The sequence below is a fragment of the Emydura macquarii genome, unplaced genomic scaffold (genome assembly GCF_026122565.2).
Source record: "Emydura macquarii macquarii isolate MOO-44397 ecotype Brisbane River unplaced genomic scaffold, CSIRO-AGI_Emac_v2 contig_1390, whole genome shotgun sequence".
Classification (NCBI taxonomy): domain Eukaryota; kingdom Metazoa; phylum Chordata; order Testudines; family Chelidae; genus Emydura; species Emydura macquarii.
The window spans coordinates 12,697,562-12,718,868 of record NW_027131527.1 but is presented as its reverse complement, the minus strand read 5'-3'; the positions used below and the strand labels follow the sequence as shown (position 1 = coordinate 12,718,868).

Below are 21,307 nucleotides of genomic sequence, written 5' to 3'. Positions count from 1 at the left end.
GTGCCCTGAAATACTGACAGACAAACTCAAAAAACAAAAGGTCCATAATATGCTGTCAATTTCAAGCCTTTGAGACACACTGAACACAATTTAAATAAGGTTATTTAAAGTGAGATAGCCTATCTATCACTTAGAACAAGTGTTCAAGTCAGTCATGGGCTCTATTCGCAGATCTACCACTAACAGTGAATATGTCACTTTGGACACACACGAGTGTCTCAGTTCCTCTACTTTTAAAATAGAGAAAATAGTGCTTACCAGTGTTTGTAAAATGCTTTGCAATCCCTGAATGAAAAAGTGCTAAGTAAGTGGTTACAAACAAGATTTATGCATTTTTGTACACAATACCCGTATCCATGGAATAAATTCTTTCTCCACTGCACACACCCAAACCTCATGATGCATTAGAACTTCAGCTATGTGAAACCTCACTCCTCTGACAATGCTTATTATTATGGGGATGTGCCACACCCATTTCATTAACCAGTTTTGTTATCAAGTCACCCCCAAGGAAAGGACCAGCTCTAGTATCATTGAGAAGTATTTTTGGCATAGAGGTGAAAAAGTAGCCAGGTTTGAGAGAATATACACACGGAAGATTTAAAAGCCATTTATTACATGCACTCCTAGGTTTGCAAGAACAAAGATGTCTCTCTATGGACCCTTAAAAGTGGCTGTGATAGATACATAGGGAAACAGCTAAAGAATGAATTCAGACTTTAGTCTTCAAGTAAACTAATATGACTTAAGGATCAAGACCTTAGCCGTGAAGTTTACACACTTCAAAAATGTATCTGGAGGAGTCCTGATGACCTTTAGAAAGCTTAAGGTAATATTCTCCAGAATGAGTTAATCAGAGGAAGCTACACAAAGCAGAGAAGTGATATTGAGAGGTTTGAGTTCATATGATCTTACCATGTGCATCAACATTTGAATAGCCAAGTCTGAATACTGGGAGATGTAGTCCTTGCACTGAGAGAGAGAGAAAGACAGCCTAGTAAACAACAAAACCATTTTATCCATACATGCCGCTGTTAACGCCATATTATGGTGAGATTACATATATGCTGGAAAATTCAAAGTGATGTTTTCCACAATCATTAATTTGTCCCCAGCATATATGTAGTATTTTGCCATCTGTTATGCAGTTACCTTTCAAGCAATCATAAGTACAAAATCTGGTACTTATGGACACAGTTTGAAACAAAATTTCTTGACTTGGGCATATCATGCGTTCCCTGCAACCTCATTATGTTATTTAATTAAAGAAAAATATATTAAAATCATCACAGCATTAACGATCTCAGAGCTAATAGCAATTACCAGATTAACTGCCACTATCCTCCAGGCTTTTATAAAAACGTTATGACTCTTACCTTAGAGTGAAGATTTAATTTTGGGAGGAAGGAAGGAAACAAGAAGTTTTTTAGATCAGAAAGCTTGCGATTTGTAAGTGCTGGACCAGCAGGTTAAAGCCAAGAGCCACACTTAACATTATCTACCTTGTTTCTAATAAATATAAATCCCATTGAAAACAAACAGTCATTTACAGAGGCCATTTCATGTCCCACTGTAGACAATTTCCTTAATTAACAGAAGATTAGTTTGTTACCAGGTCAGCTGCGCCAGGTCCCAAGCGGTCACACTCCTGCTTGGCATGAGCAATTAAGGAATTCACAAAAGATGAGTTGCTCCTTACAGCTTCCTGAACATCGGTGACTAGCTGAACACAGTCTTTGCACACCTCCCCAGCCCCCTGAAATGGAAGAAAGAAAAATACTACATTGGCAGATGTTCCTGCATAGCAAGCTCTAGACTTGTGTTGCTGGTGTCAATTACCACTTAGAAGTTCTTATCATAGAACACTTCTTAAAAGAAGTACTTTTAAAATCCTAACACACGAAAGGAGTAACTGACAGGAATAGTATGTTGGCGTCACTGTAATGTGCCAGCCACTTGAGGGGGGTGTTGTCCATATTTTGTCAGCAGGTGTCACAGCCATTTGTTGACAGCACAGTGATACTAAGACTCCAGAATCGCAGGTTCCATTTCCACCTCTGGGGGGAGTGAACTGATAGTCACATGCCATTCTGCCCCAATCCATTCCGGTCTGTCCTCTGTGGCTTCTTGTCCCAGTCTACTCCCTATGCAACACATCTTGTTCCTTCCCTGCAAGCCAGTTCTTGTTGCCTCAGGGTTGGACTCAGGTTGCTCTCTCTTCCACAAGGCATCAAGCAGGGAGATTACTGATTCCCTGCTGGAGTCTCTCTTTGCTTTCACATCTAGTGCCAGAGTGTCCCCTGGGAGAAGCAGCTGCAGGGAAAGTCCTGCTCAGTCCCTGCAGCCCTGGGCTGCAGCATGCCCAGGACAGACAGAATCTTCAGTAAATTTCAGCTAAACTAAAGTCTCTACTGAGCATTGCAAATTTAAGATGTTCAAAGGCTTATAAGTTGGCCAGATATGCGTGTTTTTTCACTGTACCAGCAAAAGCACTTCCCTGCCAAATTTCAAGCCCTTGTTCGAAAGCACGGAGAGGTACCAGAACTTCACTAACAACAGTAAGTTTGGATTTTGGGTTTGATTATGGTTTTTTTAAATGGGAAAAACATTTTTCCCCTCATCTCATTCTCTGAAACAGCAAATCATTTTTGCTGAAGCTTTTAAAGAGAACAATTCTGCCTGAGGCCGACACCTGGCCTGGAAGAGTTTTATCCCAGAGTTAAAGTTTGGCAAAAAGCTATAAGCAACTAAAAGCAGGATCCTATAATGGAAAAAGCCAGGCAACTCTAATTACAGGCAATACCATTTCCTCAGACTATAATACAGAAGACAAATCATAACAAATATTGCATAGCCAGCAACACTGCTATTCCACCATCATATGCATCACAGAATTTATTTGTAGTGCGGCGTCCACTTAGTTAAACGCATCTCGGCTTTCCAAACTTCTAAAGTTGCCTGTCAACCTGAATCATCGATAAGCTGTCATAAAGACCATTTTGATACTTGAATGGGACACATTCACATTTCCTGTGCCCCCCAATACACCGCATCCTTACCCGAGACTCCTGTTTGGGCTTGTCCTGAGGGTAAAGAAGAAGAGGCACATTAGCCATGAAGGGAGATGCCAGTTCTGAGAAGTCCAATTCAGGTATCTTGTTGGACTGGAGCTGTTTCTGAAGTTTCATTGCAGCAAGGTGTTTCTGGAGGGACTGGCACAAGCAGAGGGCACTGCACACTACTTCAGGATGATCCTGAGAAAGGCAGAAACAGAAAAACAAAGCACTAGTCTGATGCCACGTTCAATCCAACAGGAAGTTCAGAGCAAAAAATGAATACAAGAAAAAGCACTCTACCCAATGAACAGCTTAGAAGTGAACAAAAGATTCACTGCAAGAAAGTCATTTTAGGATTTAAACTATTAATTGTTTCTTTGTAATCCCCAATCTGCACCTTCCTGAAATAGAAACTCTTCTACTGGATAAGTCAACTTTGTATAGGCAAGTGAATAGAAACTACAGCTGGAAAAGTCCAAATGTTGTATTAACCCAATTTATAATAAAGCCATTTCTGGACATCAGGAACATTTATATTATCAGGAGTAGTAAAATTATTAGAGATTGAGGACAAAAATTAACAGCGAGTTTTGGATTATAACTGTCTATATATAAGAGGAGTTAGTAAATCTGATTTGTATCTGCTCAAAGGACTAAACCCGCACACCACTTACCCTACAAGGAACAAATCTCAGGGACAAGGAATAGTTTTTCAATTTAAGGTCTTCAAAAATTGTTTATAGCCAACTTACTAACTCTTCTTTGATCAGATCCATGACAACTGGTAGGTAGGAATCCACCATCTCCTTGCACTCAGATACCAGGCCTTGGTCAGGAAGGAACTCACATGTCTTCTCGATATAAGAACGGATCTCACCCTTGGAGATGAAAGGAGGATTATTGGCTGTGTTCATGTATGCAGTCAGAGAAAACTACACACCATTTAGAAACCCCTGAACTCTGAAGTGGGGCAATAGGAGTGTGATGATAGAGGTCTTGGCTCTCCGAATACCAGATCTTCTCAGAGATGCCAGTGTTGACACTCACTATACTAACACTTTCAATACTAGTTTTTAAAGGTGTTAAACCCCATTTGGAGATCACTCCCCTTCTCTGCTCCTTCCTCGAGCATCACCACTACTACAAAGAAGCCACATAGTGCCCTTAAGCAATTAAACACTGTTTACCTCTGTGCTATTGTCCTTCAAGAAATTCCCAGCCACTGTTACAACCTCTTTACATAAGTCACACGGGATGCTTTTCTGAGGAAAAGAGTGAACATCAGTTACTTGAGAGGGACTTAAATGTTAGTAAATATACTAAGTTTTCCTTGCACACTGCATTTTTCGAGACTTTTGTGCTTTATTTTCTCCCTTCCAAAAAAAAAAAAAAAATCTGACAGTAATTCTCTTCCTATTTGATCCCAAAATCAAGGCCAATTCAACTGTGTCAAGTTCCAGTTTCTACAGTAGATTGATGTCAGATACAGAACCAACGTATGTGGGTGAAAGAAAGCAAAGTAATAGCACACCTACAGCAGTCAGAAATATCCCTATAATACAGCATGTTTTCTTTCACATATAACTGAGAAAATTTGCTTTTGATATGCCCATCTTAGAAGGACCCTCCTGTTCACCTTCCCCTTTAAGACATTCAGGCTATTAAGATTGTTTTTGGATGCTCTGTTTAGGAATTAGTTAGAAAGGATGCCATCATTTGATTTTAATGCTTTGTGTTTAATAAGGAGAATAATAAAGATCAATGGGACTCAAAACTGTACTCCAAAACAAGGGAGAGTGGGGGACAGATGAACAGATCTTCCCATAACCATCTGAGACGTTGTGTAAAGTTAAGATATTGATTAGAAGCATAAAGGCAGTTTTAAAGCCAAGTTTTTTAGTTGAAGTACATCTTCACATATTTTACCAAGCTTAATAAACTCTGGTATTCCACCCTCCCAATTTTTTTTTTTAAATCAAGCTGAACCACCACCTCTCTGGGCATGGTATTCAATCAACTTTTGGTCTTATCTGTAGCAAAGAGTAAAACAAAGGGATAGAGGAACAGATGGTGCAGTAAAACTAGCCACCTTTGTACCCTCCCACACATTTCCTGATACATTTATACACAAACATTAAACCACATTAAGACATACTTTCTCAAGCACACAGATTTGGGAAGTTCATTAATTGTGCCATTAGGGAGATGAAGGTCATTGTCATAATACAAGATTCCACAGAAAATGCAGTATATGGTAAGTTTTAGTCAACATTGCAGGCATTTATACAATTACGTAAGTTATTTATTTTTCCACCATGACACCTTCAAATTTAGTGTGGCTCAATGTGATCTCTGCAGGAATAACAGAAGTTAGACAACAGGTTTTAAGTTATAGGATTCACTCCTGGAAACAGAAAAAGAATAAGTTTACATAGCCCATTCGGTCTCTGTCCCAGGATGGTCTATGCTATTTTTCCTTCCTCCTGCTTCCCCTACAAAACAATGATTGGACTGACATAGGTAGAAGTCAACAGAATGCTCTTCCTTTCTCTCCATTGCTTGCACAAGACAATACTATTTCTTTTTAAATGGCACCTTCTTCCTCCAAGTCAGACAAAAAATTTTAGAAACAGTTAAGCAGCACATGAAAATGCAGATGAACTGAACGGTAGAGTGGAACCAGTCTCATTTAGACTCACCACAGAAGGCTTATTCCAGACAGTTTGCTGACAGTGTTTCACAGCTCCACACTGTGATGCAGTCCGCAAATTCTGACACCATATCTCAGGGCCCTTCACGCAGTCCTTTTCCCTCAAGAGGGGGCTTGCCACAGCTGCTGAAGAGAAGTAAATTTTTCAGAATTGCACATTTGACGATCTCTCATACTCGAAGTAAATAGTTACTTCACATTGCGCTACATAACTTCTCTCAAAGTTCAGTTAGCTTTTTAAAATAGATTTAAGACACTTATGCCCTTATATTTTAGGGTAGGAATTTATGCAGATTGTAGTGAGACTTATACACAGACCTCACCCCCTTCTCACCTAATACCAGTCCCCACCCATACTTCCAACACAAAGGAAATGCTAAATTCTAATGTATCAGCAGTTTTGAATTTCCAGTATGCAATCAGATCAGGTGGAGGAATCAGCACTTCAGAAAGCTGGTTCTAGAAGAGTCAAAATGCTCCCACTGGGTGGCTTAATTTCCCCTACTTGGGAAACTGGCATGGAAGACTGACAATCCTTTTCAGCACCGAACTAATTAGAGGCAGTATTAACATGTGGGCAGCTGCCCCAATACGTAACCTGTGTGACCTACAGTTTTCTCCCAAGGGAACCACGACACCAACGCAAACAAGCTAGTTTCATACTAAGCCACAAAGGAAAGCACTCATTACATAAGGATGGTATCTAAACAGCAATGTGTGAAATGCCTCCATTCAAGATACAAATGAAAATTACCACTTTCAGAAGCTGCTCCAAATGAAAAATAGAACCAGTAAAATAAGCTACTCGCCAGGTCTTCTGCTTCCAGTTTTTTTCCCATTTAGGTGCCACCACCCTCTCATCCACACCCCCTCCAAAAGCCTCATTTGCTCCCGCTCACCGGCCCCCAAACTTTCTAACCCAGATCTCCCCTTATCCATGTCTGCACCTCCCACTTCCCCCTACCAGTGCTGGGGGCTGCAGTCCGGGCCGGGGGATCGAGGCTGGGAACAGAGCCCCAGGAGCCAAGGCAGGAGGGGCACGGAGGACCAGATGTCATGGCTGGAGGCCAAGGGCTGCAGCTGAACTGTGGGCAGAGGCTGCAGGCGGGCCTGGAGCAAAGCTTCAGGCAGAGGAAGGCTGGGTGGCTCCCTCCCAACCTTCCATGAGGGCTGGCCCGGAACCAGCCACACCCTCTCCCCCCCTAGGTGGGGCATGCCCCACAGCTTGTGGGATCTCTGCTCTAGCTCAGTTGTACATAGAAAGTCTTCACAGAACCAAATAGATTAAGGAAAAGCCCCACTGTAGCTTCTTCAGTTATAAACCCCCAGCCATGATCAAAGCACACAATGCTAGCTAAACATGCCATTCATTCAGGAGCAAGACCTCTTAAAAGAGGTTAATTGTGAAGTACTATAGAGACTTCCTCAGGAATTACTAGTCTAGTATTTAAGTGCAAAGTGCCTGCTGATCAGGAATTTGCAACCATTTTGTTCTGTTTATTCATTCTAAGGGACACCCACACCTGTAACATCCAAGGACATGTTGAACTATCACACACAATGTGTTTTTTACTCACAGGACACTGAAAAATAGGGGACAGACTAGAGATCAACTAAAGGGATAAATACAAATCCTAACGGGAAAGTAGCGGTACTCACAAGGGGGCCTTCAACTTTTTTGGGTTCATTGCCAACATTTGCCAAGCCTTGTACTAAAATTAATTTGCATACACTGCATTTAGTTTCTATCTTATATACTTTACAGCATCTCTATATCTGTACAGTTGCATTGCATCACCTTCTTTGAGAATGGTTTCAGGGCTTTCGCTATCTAATACAGAATCTGCTCACATCCTTCCCTTAGCCTCCCAAGGGTCTTTGTGACGTATCTTGGCACTGTTGCCCTTCCCGATGGCCCATCATGGAACAAGTTAAGAGAGACCACAGAGACAACACAATCTTCCTGATCAGTTTTACTCTACAGCTGGCTTTCCAATAAGTACCTTTAGTATGCTAATCTATAAATGCTGGTGGACAGCAGTGCTGGTTCTCAACATTAGGTCATAAGAGTCATGTCTTTCCAAATCCATCCAGCCTATGTGTAGACACCAACCCAAGCATTTAGTTTGCATGCCCTGGATTACAAAACTCTAATCCCTGCAAAAGCAGAATTTTCATTTGAGAAACCAGAGGTATGTGCACTTGCTCACATACACCTCTTTCTAAAGACAGGCTGTAATCAGGGACACGAACTCTGAAGAGATATAGACTTAAATTCCGTAGCACTTGGGGAAGATCAGAAACTCTGTAGCAGTTTCAGCTACCAGGGCTCGACAAACCCCAGGCACCAGGTCGCCATGGCACCTAGAAATTTAATTCTGGCACCTAGTATTTTTCCTGGGGGAGTGGCCGCCGCACTCCAGCCAGAGTGCCCCACTGCTGGGCCCATGTTGTCTGGCTACTTAATTTTCGGGCTGGCTCCTAGCTCCGAAGAAAATTTGTCAAGCACTGAGCTATACTAACTAAAAACTTGGGGGGGGGGGGGTTGGGTTGGGTTTACACAAAAGTATTTGTATAATATCCTGTTATTTTTACACTGAATTCAATTTTTTTTGTTCTCCCAGATTTTCTGCACATCACAAAGTGTTGCACTGAAAATATAAAACTGTACAGTAGAAGTTGCTCAGGGCAGGGGTTAAGGAGGTTTGGTAGCTACATAGGGGCCATTTGAGATTTTGGCACACAGGAAAGGATGAATCTGCTCTTTCCCACCTCTGGGCTGAGCTAAGAGTGGGCTGATATTTTTTTTTAATAGTTAAATTTCCAATCCAGCTAACAGCTACCCAATGACTTTATATATAATCAGTGAATTATTGTAGTTGAATGTTTGTACTTATTTCAACTGTCTTTTTTTAAAACAATGTTTGCATTACAGTTCAGAATGAATGCTCCCTTAAACTGAATGGGGAACCGTTCACACATATCAGCTATGAGGCTTTCTGCAGACCCAGAAAAACAATTTTAAATAACTTTACACCGATGACTCGTCTGGAAGATTAAGTTTACAAGCAAAAGATCAATAAAACCAAAAGCTTAGATTCAGAGTATGATTCTGCAGAAGTTCATAGCGCTATGAAATGTACACAGCCTTGCTTATAGGCCAACTGTTTGGATCACAGAATCTATAAGACCAATAAGACAGTCACAAGACTCACTAAAAAAATCTTGTGAAGCTGTTTACTCCACTTGCTAAGAGATACGTATTGTTCAGATTTGGGAATAATACAAGAATGGGTTAATTTTTTTATTGGAATTTAGTTGTTGATTCACTAGTGGATAGTTATTGACTACTTTAGTTGAGATGAGGTCAGAAACTGAACGTTCTTTTATGTCCACTGGTTAGTAAGGGAGCTGTTCTTATTTTGCTCTGCAGTCATTGTTGCTGGAGCCCCTGCATATATTTGTTTGCAAAATCCTATCTGTTGAATTTCTATTGGCGCCTAATTGGCATAATGGGCTACTAAAACTCAGACCTCAGGCTGTGCTCCCATATAATCAAATTATACTTTCAAATAGATACAACCCTCTGTTAAACCAATGGTTTTATCTTTGACACTGACCTGATTAGTTTTCCTTGTAATGTTTTTAAGCAATCTGAAGTTCCCTCACTCATTTATTCATTATGAGAGTCAGGTTTAGCATATGGTGTCCAATTTACATGTCTAATAAAATTTTGATTGATTGGGAGGAGGGGGCAGGGAGGTTTAGAGGCTGGCCAGGGAAGTTCACTCAACTGCAGTATACTTCTATTAGGTGTAAATTCCCTTGGAGACCACCTCAAGTGGGTAACAGGATGATAATATACAGAGAGGATTTTTTTTCTCCGATTTGTTTAATAGAAACCTTCGATTTGGCAGCTGCTTTGGTAGAGCCATCAGCTCATGGAGTGAATATATTGCAAGGGAATGGTTGATACGACATGCCTCTGTGCTGTTTTTGTGAGAATCAGATTCTTGGGACAAGGCAAAGCACTGCAACTGCTGCTATAGCACAGAGCTACACAGACTCTGGTAAGGTCTGAAGGCACTTATTTAGGAGCATAACAAGACAGTGATAACTGTTATAGGTGTTTTACTAATTCTTCATCATGATGGTGTGGATGGATGTTTTGTGAGGAAAATATGAGGAGGGAAGTATGAATATTGGTTTGGAGACCAGTACCCTTTAGAGCAGGGGTGTCAAACTCGCTGATGGTGATGGGCCAAATTCACAGAACCTGTACTTCAAGGGGGTCATGCAATGCCTCCACCGAAAATTTCAGCCCATCTTCCCATTTTCAGCGGCGTGGCATCAGCCCTTTTTGGGAGCGCGATTTCCCGCTGGGCCCCACTGACCGACTAGCTGCATTGCCGCTTTAAGGGGTTTCTCGGAGCAATACCCGCCGCCGAAAGAGTTAGACCGCCTTCCGCTTTTCGACGGCACGCTTCTGCGGAGAAAGGTATTGCCGCTTTAAGACCCCTGCTTTAGATTCTGCTTTAGAGTATCCTCAGGCACTATTAGATGGCATTTGTTCTTTTAATGGCAGAATCACCTTTTGAAATATTATAAAATTATCCTTTTCTCTCATGATCCTGATTCCCCAAATGCTAGCTGGCTCTAACTATTACTGCATTTACCAAGCCTCAGTCACAGACATTTCTAAACAGATTACCCTAATCCCATGGAATTGAACAACTTGTATTTGGGGATCCCGCTCATGGCAGGAAAAATACTCAGTTCAGGCAGAAGCTGAGGGACAAACAAGGCAGTCTACTGGCCGATACTGCTAAAACAGCATTTGAAGCCATGAATTCAGGAGGTTTTTGAAAAGCACAAGTGTAGTAGTTAGTCAGTTTAACTAGTATATCAGTTTAACTAGACAGGGATGACAGCAATACTGTGAATAAGAGCACTAGATTAAATGGGTGGGTTTTTAAACCTATTGTGTTATGTCAATGCAATCTTCTGCGCAGACTCTATTTACACACAGGACTTTCCTGCAGAAGAACAATCATCAGTTAGGTACCAGGAGAGGCCACAAACTTTAGAAGCCTGAGTAATTTATTCAAATAAATAAAAAAAATTCAAAATATATGAATGAAGAAGATATTCATGTGGAGAAACTGAGGCAGGTGGACAGCCAGCTTATTGTATCCTTTCAGCTGTAAAGAACCAAGAAACAGGAAAGCACAGGAGGGGAGGCAAGATCAATAATGAAGATACAAATTACAGAACCAGTCACTCACTCTTAGTAGCTTAAGTGATGGTGACCAAGCAAATGAGTTGTTTGTGGGTACAGATCATCGGTTTATTCTAGCTCTACCAATCTCACTCTAGCACAGTGTCTGCCTTTAGTTGGTAGTAATGACTCTACCTCTTTCAGCCAAACTCAAATTCCCCACATCTACACTACAGGATAGCCATCTGCAGAATTTTTCTGTTCCTAGAGGTTTACGTGCAGAGTTTGTTCACAGTAAGTTGCAGAGATGTGCCATGGTTTGATTCTCTTTCTATTATAAAAGTAGAAACTCTATAAAAGACTCATCCGCTTTACAAAAGCAGTTATGGCACAGGCATTACACGTATCTAGGTTAAATTACGACGGTTTTGTTTTTTACTTCTCAGCAATATTTAACTAGTATAGATTTGATATATTTGCTTAAAAATACACATAAGAGTTCACAATGTTTCTTTGAACTAGTTCATATACCATAATTGAAAGATGGTTGTTCTGGCATTATGATGATCCATTTTTAAAAATGTAAGGAAAACCTTATAGTCTTGTTTAAAGAGACCTCAGGCCACTTTGACTATCTGAACACTTCCTTCAATGTGCAGGAAGGAGGACTCTCTCAATTTAGAGGTTACTGAATTCTCTTTTACTGTAAGAAAAAAGGTACCAATCTCTTGCTATTGCTACTGCTATTTCTTCAGTCTTTGTCCAGCACTTTGTAGCCCGATCTATGAATTGTACTTTACATTGATAATTGGGAATTCTTAAGTAATCACTCTGAGGTTTAACAGGTTCTTGTCCCAAGATCAGACCCAGTATTATTAAAATTACTGTTTAGCTGGGAATCCCAATGTGCACAGTTGCAACATGCACAGATTAGGAACCCTTCTGTATTTGCAATAGTTTCTGAATAAATTTAGCAATGTCACAAACACTCTAACCCAGCAAGGTAGATAAGAGATAATACAGAACATACATCTGCACATCCATATACACACACCATCCCTTGCAGAACAAACTGAAATGTTAGCCATTATCTTCCTCATTCATCATCAGTGGCCACCTTCCTGGCACCCAAAGGGCTACATCTCTCTCTCTCTTCCCCCCACCCCACTGACTGGGATACAACTTTTATAATGTTGCACTGATGCCACTATGTCTAATGCATATTCAGTAGGGGTTTCCCCCCTTCCTATTTGTATTTCTTCATCCTACTAATGTTGGGGTGCCCTTCTTCTATAGCAGTGATCCCCAAACTAAGTCATGCCCCCCCCTTAATTTTAATGTAATCTGCTCACCACCCCCGCTCCAGGAGCTGTGGTCGGGAGCTCAGAGGACTGCAGCTGGGAGTCACTTCCTCCCCACCCCCCATGGGGGCTGGCCTGGGCCCCACCACACACCCCTGAACATTCCTCTGTGTCCCCCTGGGGGGGAGGGGCCATGCCCCACAGGTTGGAGATCACTGTTCTATAGGTTAGTATATTAATTATCTCAATTTATCATATACATCAATTTGCTGCCATGGCATTCTTGTGGTCAGACATCTGCAGATGTTCCCATCCTAACATATCCAAAATGTGGTATTAGCACATGTTCCTGCAGTTGGCTGCTGTCGTTATGGACAAGCTTCACCCTTCAACATTCTATTCCCAGTTCCCCAAAATTTAGGGTTGACCATTAGGCAATTTAACTGTGCCAAAGTTCACAGGCCTCAAGCATCATGTGAACTGCTGAAGCCAATGTCTTACAGGATACAGGCCTGTCGGTTCCTTGAATTACTGCTGACAAATATAAATGCTAAAGCTAGCTCTATGGGCTACAAGTTCCTTGGCTGTACTTTTGTTTCTATAGCTATCAGTGTCAGGATTTTTCTCATTTTATGTAAGTTTAGTGTTGTAATTGACTGTTATATAAAATACAGGAAGAAACCCACAACAGTACGATCTCTGCTCCTTTTAAGATTTATTTAATTTGGGATAACAACAGGGAGAAATTTTAAGTTGGTAGCGAATAGCCCTGAAAAGAATCAAACCATTCAACTATCTATTCTCGCATAATATCTTCTTTCGAAGAAGGAGTTGATCCTCACTGTGACAGCAACCGATTTGTTGCCAGCACTGGACAGAGAGGAGAGGACAAAGTGCCCTCAGTTACAATCTCACAGCTTTTAATACTTGCTGGATAAACCCAATGGGATTAATCTTTTAGTTATCTCTAGTGTCCTTTAAATTTGTATATTGTTCATTTATTTTTGATGTCATCCACTTTTAGATATTTTCTTTTTACAGCTTTCTCTGTACAAGAGCTCCTACTTCAGTTCCCCCCTTCCCTACCCAATGGAAAAACTTTTATGATCCTCTACTTTTTTTAACCAGTGTTTTACAGCAAAGCTGTGAGGGCTGATGAACTTGGTCAATAAGTAGGCATTATATTTAATTTAGTGTGGACTGGTTCTTCTCTCCTTTGTCTTCACAAGAGGTCTACACGCCATGTTTCCATCTCTGCTTTTAGAAGGCTGTTCTTAGAATTGCTTCACATAGATCTTGAACAGTGGGATTGAGGATATGTTCCAAGCCTTATGGGATTCCACAACTGAGGGCTTTGAAAGTTGAGAAACAGCTGCCCATAACCTTTTGGATTTGATCCAAGATAAAGGTCCAGGGCCATTTCAGGGTATTTCCATTTACACCTGCAGCTTCCTGAAGCTAGGACAGAAATGTTAGGGAGGTCAGCCAGGGTAGGTATGGATGTACTTCCTTTGTTGCTAGACAAAAAGTCATCTAATAGCTCAACAAGTACAATTTTAGTACCACAATCTGAAGCCTGACTGGAAGGAATCGAGAACTACAGAAGATGAAACGGAACAGACTTTTCTTTCTTCACTTCTAGCAGCAGACACAGAAAAGTGACATCATAGAGTGTTTAAAAGACATACCCTCCTGTCTGATGAGAATCCTTCTCCTACCTCCAGTAGAAACCTAGGGCTCCTCCCCACTGCCAACTACCAGCACCTGGCCAAAGCCTGTTTAGGAGAAAAGATGCTAAGAAGATAAATGTAACTTAATTTACATGCAATCCTTTCACACAGCAATTACAGAATGCCCAGGCACACTGAGCACATGAGGGTGCACATCTTCAATAACTAACCCTAACTCAGTCTTGTGACTCCTAACTCAAGCCAATAGCCTTGCCACACAATCTAGCAGGTGAGCCACTATCACCACTGCCACTAAAACTAACTCACATGTATCTCTGCAAAACAAAGAAACAGAAGATTCCATTCAGTGGCTGACTGCACCAAACAGCTACTTCCCCTTAGCTCAGAAAAAGCTACTAGGACCTCAGCCTCATTCTGATCTGTGCTGGCTAAACCCTCTACCAGTCCAACTTTGTTTGCATTATAGAAAAAAGTCTTCCATTGTTGTATGCGGGGTTGTTGTAGCTGTGCTGGTCTCTGGCTAACACTAGAGGTTTGGCACCACGACCCACCGTCAAGATACTCTATTTGTTAGATGCTCTGAGGCAGAGCGGTAAGTATTCCTGCATTTGAACCCACAAGCAAAAGCGCACTTGAAACAAAGTTCTTTGAGCAATCCCACTTAACCTTTAAGACTACAGAAGATATCAGCTTGGAAATCTTGCTAGTCTACAAGCCTCCAAACCCCTAAAACTTTCCAGAGAAGCCTTACATTTCATTGCTATGTTGACCAAGATTTATCCTGGGAGATTTTCAGCATTCAGATAGTTAGTACCTCTGATAAGACAGCCCAAAGCCCTCAGACTCAACTTTAGATTTCTGCAGAGTTGCTCTCAGCCTGGGGGAGAGGGAGGGCACAGCGGGGCAGCTCTCAGTGCCCCCATTTAAGTCGGGGCAAGCATTCCTGGTGAGGAAGCACACTGCCAATAGAAGGAGCATAACATGGACATGAACGGCTGATTTAATTAGTGCAGTGGCTGTAGGTTGACCTAACTTGACGTAACTTTGCAGTGTAGCTATGTCCTGAACACCTTTCCCAGACCTGAAGAACTCTGTGCAAGCTCAAAAGCATGTCTCTTTTACTAATAGAAGCTGATCCAATAAAAGATATCACCTCACCCAGCTTGTCTCTAGAAGAAAAGCAAAACAGTTGTACAGTAATGTGCTAACTAACCTCAACAGGAAGGAGCAGAACGGAAGGAGAAATTGATCGTAAATTGACCTTTACAGAATTCCTGTCCATCAGACCACCTGATTCTATTGCAGTGTTCCAAAATACATATACTGTGTCACAGCTACTATAAAATTTCTAAAGCAGGAGCAGCCCATGGGACCAAAGGCAGGCAGTAGTAATAGTTCACATATCACCAATGGGTAAAGCCAACATATACATTCTAAGAATTCTCATTATCTGAGCCACCACAAGCCAGACTCCACTGTTTGTGGAGAGATCTTCCTAACTGTATTATCAAAGAGGTAAACACTATTTGATGGAAGGAGACAAGCTTTTTGTTAAGCTTCTAATCAGTTGTTTGCTTAATGTTCCCTCCCCTTTTGCTTTAAGAGTACTCAGCACAGTTTATTAAAATGTTATTTTGAGACTATGCACACAATTTCTGCTTGGATTATACAAAAGCCAGCTGAAGAGTCTAGAGAGTCAAGCAGTTCTGTACAAGTGACAACAGTTCTACCACATAAGCAGCCAACAAGCTGCAGGGCAATTTTGCTCTCCAGGGAGCTCAACGTTTATTGTTCCATTTCCCGTTTCTGAACTACCCTGAGAAAGAATACAGTTCTTTAGCTCTAGACATACCATTTTAAAACCAAGGCATTTTGAAAGCTTATCTACACACAAGTTGTACCATTTTAACTACACCAGTATAAATGCAGTACAACCCCCCAGCATGGATGCCGTTATACTGATATAAGGTGCTTATACCAGTACAGTTTATGCCCCCTTCCCTTATGGGATTATTCTGCACATTAGGTAGAAGACATATTTATAACAAGGTACCTGCATCTACGCTAAGGAGAGTCGTACCAGTATAATTATTTTGGTAAAAAGTCACATCCTGACCAAAATAGATGAGTCTATACAAAGGCCTCTTTATACTAGGCCTGATTACCTGAAGTGGAACTTAAAAGCAACACCCTCCAACAATTATTACATTGGAAAGAATGCTCAAGATCCATTATGTTGTCTTCAACTATTGCCACTTTCCTTCTTCTGAAAATGAATTCGCCAGTGTCATTTGTTAGTTTCATGTATTACTTGAGAATCTAGAGGAATTAGTGTGTCTAGGCAGTCTTAAAACTTCTTCATTCCACATTACCTGCCATTTTATCTTGTTGAGAAGAAGTCTTTTATAGGCAAAGCATCATCTGTTTGTGCTTATGCTTCACCTAGATGTCTAGTTCTTCAGGGCTTGTCTTCACGTAAAGCACTATAGTGAAGTGACAAGAGAGCTTCTCCCTTTAGTGTATGTAGTTAATCCACCTCCCCATGGTAGTAGCTATGTCAACAGAAGCATACTGGGGACCAGGGGGGTGGAACCAAGATATTAGTGGGGCACTCAGCTTAGCAAGTATATTTTAAATGGCACCTGTATCCTTTAAAATTAAAGGTCACGGCACAGGTACTAATACCAGCCTTAAGTTTTTACATTCCACCAGCCACGTTAAAATGAGCTTCCAAACAATTCCTTTAAGATTTGACAACCAAAGCTAGACTTTAATAAGACTAGCTCATGAAATCAAACTATGCTACACCATTTCCATTACTAAGGAAACTGACTGGAATCTGCATGATCCTGCCATGAGGAAGTCAATTAGTGACCATAGCAAGACTCACATGAGCAGGCACAGAGCACTGAATGGTATCAGAACTGTATTTACGGAACAAACAGATCTAACAAAAGTCCTCTGTTATGCTCAATTGTGTCACACAGGGGCAGCTGAACCAGGCAGGTAACAGGCCCTGCAATGGAAGTGGTGAGCGGCTGATGTGGGTCTAGAAAACATCTGGAGGGGAATGTACAACATCTCAGAGGTGAGAACAGGACCCAGCAATGTTTCCACACACACAGGCAGGGGCAGGACCCAAGAGGGACTAGAATGGCCTTAACAACAGGCCAGCTGGTGGGGAGCAGGTTGGAACAGCTTCTCTCCCCCCCGGGTTGGGTGTCTGACCAGTGGCTGGAAGGTGGGAAGGACAAGAGCATGCATTGGGGTGGGAGACAGGGCACCAGCACCTGGGCCAGGGACATCAGGGTATCAAGAAATGGCAATTTAGAACTACCAGGCTCCCCCTTTCCATGCTGAAGCCACCCCCAATCCAAGACTCCCCCTCATGCCTCCACCACCTCTCCCCATTCACACACACACACACACACACACACACACACACACACACACACACACACACACACACCTCTCTCTTATAACCAGACCAATTCATCCTCACTGTCGTATTTACCTAAATACATCAAGTCTGAAACTTGGTAGAAAACCCCAAAACAATCTGGCCTTTTTTAAAATTGACAAGACATTGGTGGGTCTGTATTTTTTTTTGCATTGCTAAAATGCAAAGACAGCTTAGAAGATTAACTGCTGGCAAGTCTTCAGTAGCATAGACGAGTAAGAAAAGTTATGTTTTTAACAAAAATAAATGAAGGCCAAACCACTGGATTGAAAATTGTCCTGCATAGTTTCTCCATATACAGTACTCCAAGGTATCTCAGTTTTCCCCATTCATTTCTCAGAATGTAGTTACATATAAAACTGAACTGTTGTAAAAGAAGATGTCTCTCATAACATTGGCCAACTATGCACTATCTTTTCAGCGTGACCTTCTGCAGTCTCCTAACTGGTTATTTTTATGGTTTTCTAAAAAGCCAGAAAGTCATCTAAAGAACAATTTGTAAGTAAGGGTATGTCTACACTGACGCAGTCGCCTCTCTCAAATCGATCTTTCTGGATCGATTCAGCGGTCAGTGAAGACCCGCTCAATCGATCAGGAAGTCCACCTAGTAAAACCATCTCAAGTGGCGTAGCGCTGCGTCGACAGGAACACAGTTCCCATCGGCGCAGAGCAGTGAAGACACCATGCAGAACGGAAGTACAGCAGTTGACAGGAGTTACGCAAGCTACCATACATAGCTTGCGTAACTCCCGTCAACTGCTGCCAAATTTCCAGGTAAGTGTTGACCAGGACTGAGTTGTGGCTTAAAACCTCGAGGGTTAAAATCCATTTGTTCATTTATAAGTGGAAAGCTTTTGGATGAGTAGGGTGGACCAATGCAATCAGTTTCTACAGACTATAGTTTAGGAGAGTTTTTACCCATTGATTGCAAAAATACTTTTCCAGTCAGAGTGATGCGGTGCTATCTCCCTAGTTAATCTACAGACAACTCCAATACCTCTGCTGCTGTTCAGAGTTTTCCCATGCTACACAGTGAAGATTCACTGAAGAATTGTCAATTTTCATTTCTACTGTTCATAATCCTGTGGACAGTCATGAAACTGACAAAACTCATGTCACTTTCACTTTGCCAATACTTGGCAAGGCTATGAACAACAGCAGAGACAGGCATCAGAGCTATTCACCAGGGATAAAAAGGAGTCTAAATCAGAGAAGCTACTGAAGGGATAAAACAAACACCTCCTCCTCATCAGTAAAGAGGCTGTCAGAGAAATAGAGTAATAGACAACCATTGGCAGGAGCCTCTGGGCTAGGGGGTTCTGGGCTGGCAACTGGAAGAACAGAGAACAGCAAAAAAAAGAGTTGGCAGGATGTCCAAGATTTTAATCTGCCTCCAACCAGTAGCACAGGATATAAAAAATGTGTTTGATCAGACATAGCATCCTGCTAGAAGTCTCAGCACCCTCCCATTGTTCAGTAACTGGTGAGGAGATTGACTTCTCCTCATCTGCCCTTTGTCTCCAGACAACGCTCTCCTATTTAGTGTATTTGTTTTTTTAATTAGGTATCAGGTTATTTTTTCAAGATCTGTTTGGTTTTTTGGTGGATTTAAGATAGGTCCTTCATAAAGTCATGTGATAAATACTATTTCTCAAGAAACCTCTCCAATTTTTTTGTTTACTCCTTTCTTCGTCTATCACCTTGTCTGTCAACTCCCCCAATAGTCTATATTCTTAATAAAACAGAGTATCTGGGGCATGGAACATTTACTTGCTATGTAAAATACTAAACACACCCATATAGCACTATGGAAGCACTGAATATCAAATTAAATTGCATCATTATGAGTACTGCAGTGTCATTAGTACACTAATAGTAAGGCTCCAGGCGAGAATTATTTTCTCCAGACTTTCCACCCACAACATTTTGTTGGATGCTTTTTCCTTTTCTTGAGGGTTTTGGCAAGCCAAAGTAGTTTTACAATGCTGTGTCATTCGTAACAAGAGTCGGCATTATCTTTAGAAGAATGTGCCTGTAGACTGGATACCAAAACTTTTTGTAGACAAAGAACCTTTGAATATTTAAGGCATGAAGCTAGAAATATGTGATTTCTATAGTGCTTGCTCGAGATAAGGCATTTAATCTAGGGTGTTATGATCATTTGGCAGACTTGTTTTATTGTGGAAGTCCTTAACATCACATACATGGTATGGATTTTAATAGCCAATATTGTTGGCATCCAACTGACATCTGAAAAATAAGTAAGAACATGGCAACCCATTGCCCTGGCCACCCATTCAAAAAAGGAGATGAATGTAAACAACCTCTGCAAGGATGTTTATTACAAGAACTAACGCTATTTTCTTCAGACTGGGAGGGATGCAATCAGTCACTTAATACGCCAGCCAGTCCCTTGAAGGCTGCTCAGCTCAGAGCAGTGCTCACACAGTGGGCTGGGTGACACTGATTGTACGGACACACACTGCTGCCATTCCACGGAAGGGCAGATGACTGGACCGAGAGGGGAGCGGTTTACGCGGCCATGGGCCAGACTTGCTGAATCAGACGAAACTCCGAGGCCAGGATTTACCTAGTCTCTTTGCGTAACACCGACTGGACACACGGTGCAGCCAAGAACGCAGGCTGCGGCCTGGATCATACGCCACCAGCGGAGGGACGGGAAGGCCGAGGTCGAGGCCCATCCCCTCTTCAGCGGCGGGGAGGGCACCCAGCGTTCCCGGACGCCAGACCAGCCCCGGCTGTCTCTGCCCAGCTCCCTCCACCGGCCCCGCTGCCCCAGGACCGTCCTCGGTGCTGGCGCCGCTCCCTGGGCTTCGCCCTGCCTCCAGCCCCACGGCAGGGCAGTCCCACCCCCCGCCTAGCCCCCAGCCCCCCCAGCAGATATGCCCCCCCCAGCCCGGAGTCGCCCCACCCCGCGCGCGGCCCGGCCCGGCTTACCGGCGGCCAGCAGACACGGGAGAAGCACCAGCAGCTGCATGTCGAAGCTCCACCGCAATCTGCAATGCGGAGCTGCCTCAGCTGATCGCAGCCTATATAAAACCAGCCCGACCCCCCCGCCACTGCGCATGCTCCACCCACTCCGCCGGAGGACCCCCCCGCTACTACGCATGCGCCCGTCACTCCCTAGAGGGACCCCCCCCAGCGTCCCCACTACCGCGCATGCTCCTTTTCTCCCATCGCTGACTCATTTCGCCCCTGCCAGAGGGAGCTAGGCGCGGGGCAGGGATCGCTGTGTACGACGAGGTCTGTAGGGGGCCGACTCGCGGGAGGCAAACGAAGGGGCGGCCGCTGGTTGGCTCAATCGATGTCCGCCCGCCCCCCCGTTGTTCCTGAGCGGGGCCCCGCCTGGGGCTGGCTGCAAAGGCCTGACCGCCGCCTGGCGCCCGGCCCCACGGACGCTCCTGGTCCTGGCTAGTGCCGCCCAGCTCTGCAGCCAGCCCCCGCGGGCTCCTGGCGGGCCGGGCCCGGCGGCTGAGTGACCCGTGCGGAGGGGTGAGGCGAGGCGAGGCTCGGCCTGGCAGTCGCCTCTAGGCCTGAGTCACTCGCAGGCCCGAGGACGGGGCGGCGTGTGGGGCCAAACGCCACTAATCCGCTCTCAGCCCCTCAGGGCTGCTGACCCGAGGCACCTCCCGCTCGGCGGGGAGCCAGAGGAGCCCTTGGGCCACTGAGCTGCCGCGGGGAAGGTGAAGAGCTGGGTGGAGCTGGACAGCTGGCTCTCGCCCACAGCAGCTGGTCCAGTAAAAGCCATTCCTCCTGCCTACACCACCACGTCTCTGAGGCAGGGTATGTCTACACTGCAGTTTGACACCCCAGAGCTAACCCACACCAGCTGACAGGTTAAGGGGCTGTT

At 43.2% G+C, this 21,307-nt stretch overlaps 1 protein-coding gene across 3 annotated transcripts in view; it reads right to left on the bottom strand.

The window, feature by feature from the left end:
• LOC137156069 (prosaposin-like) overlaps positions 1-20,493 on the bottom strand; it is a 33,949-nt gene extending 13,456 nt beyond the window's left edge. The window contains exons 1-7 of one of the 3 annotated variants that reach the window (XM_067552662.1): positions 20,395-20,493; positions 5,756-5,889; positions 4,244-4,318; positions 3,809-3,934; positions 3,060-3,254; positions 1,613-1,756; positions 916-972 (exon numbers count right to left, since the gene is read on the bottom strand). In XM_067552662.1, the coding sequence (XP_067408763.1) occupies positions 916-972; positions 1,613-1,756; positions 3,060-3,254; positions 3,809-3,934; positions 4,244-4,318; positions 5,756-5,889; positions 20,395-20,434 (771 nt within the window). In that variant the 5' untranslated portion in view covers positions 20,435-20,493. Of the gene's footprint in view, positions 1-915; positions 973-1,612; positions 1,757-3,059; positions 3,255-3,808; positions 3,935-4,243; positions 4,319-5,755; positions 5,893-20,026; positions 20,154-20,394 lie in introns of those variants that run through there. The other 2 variants (XM_067552661.1, XM_067552660.1) reach the window with 2 other exon arrangements.
• Between the last annotated feature and the right edge of the window lie 814 nt (positions 20,494-21,307).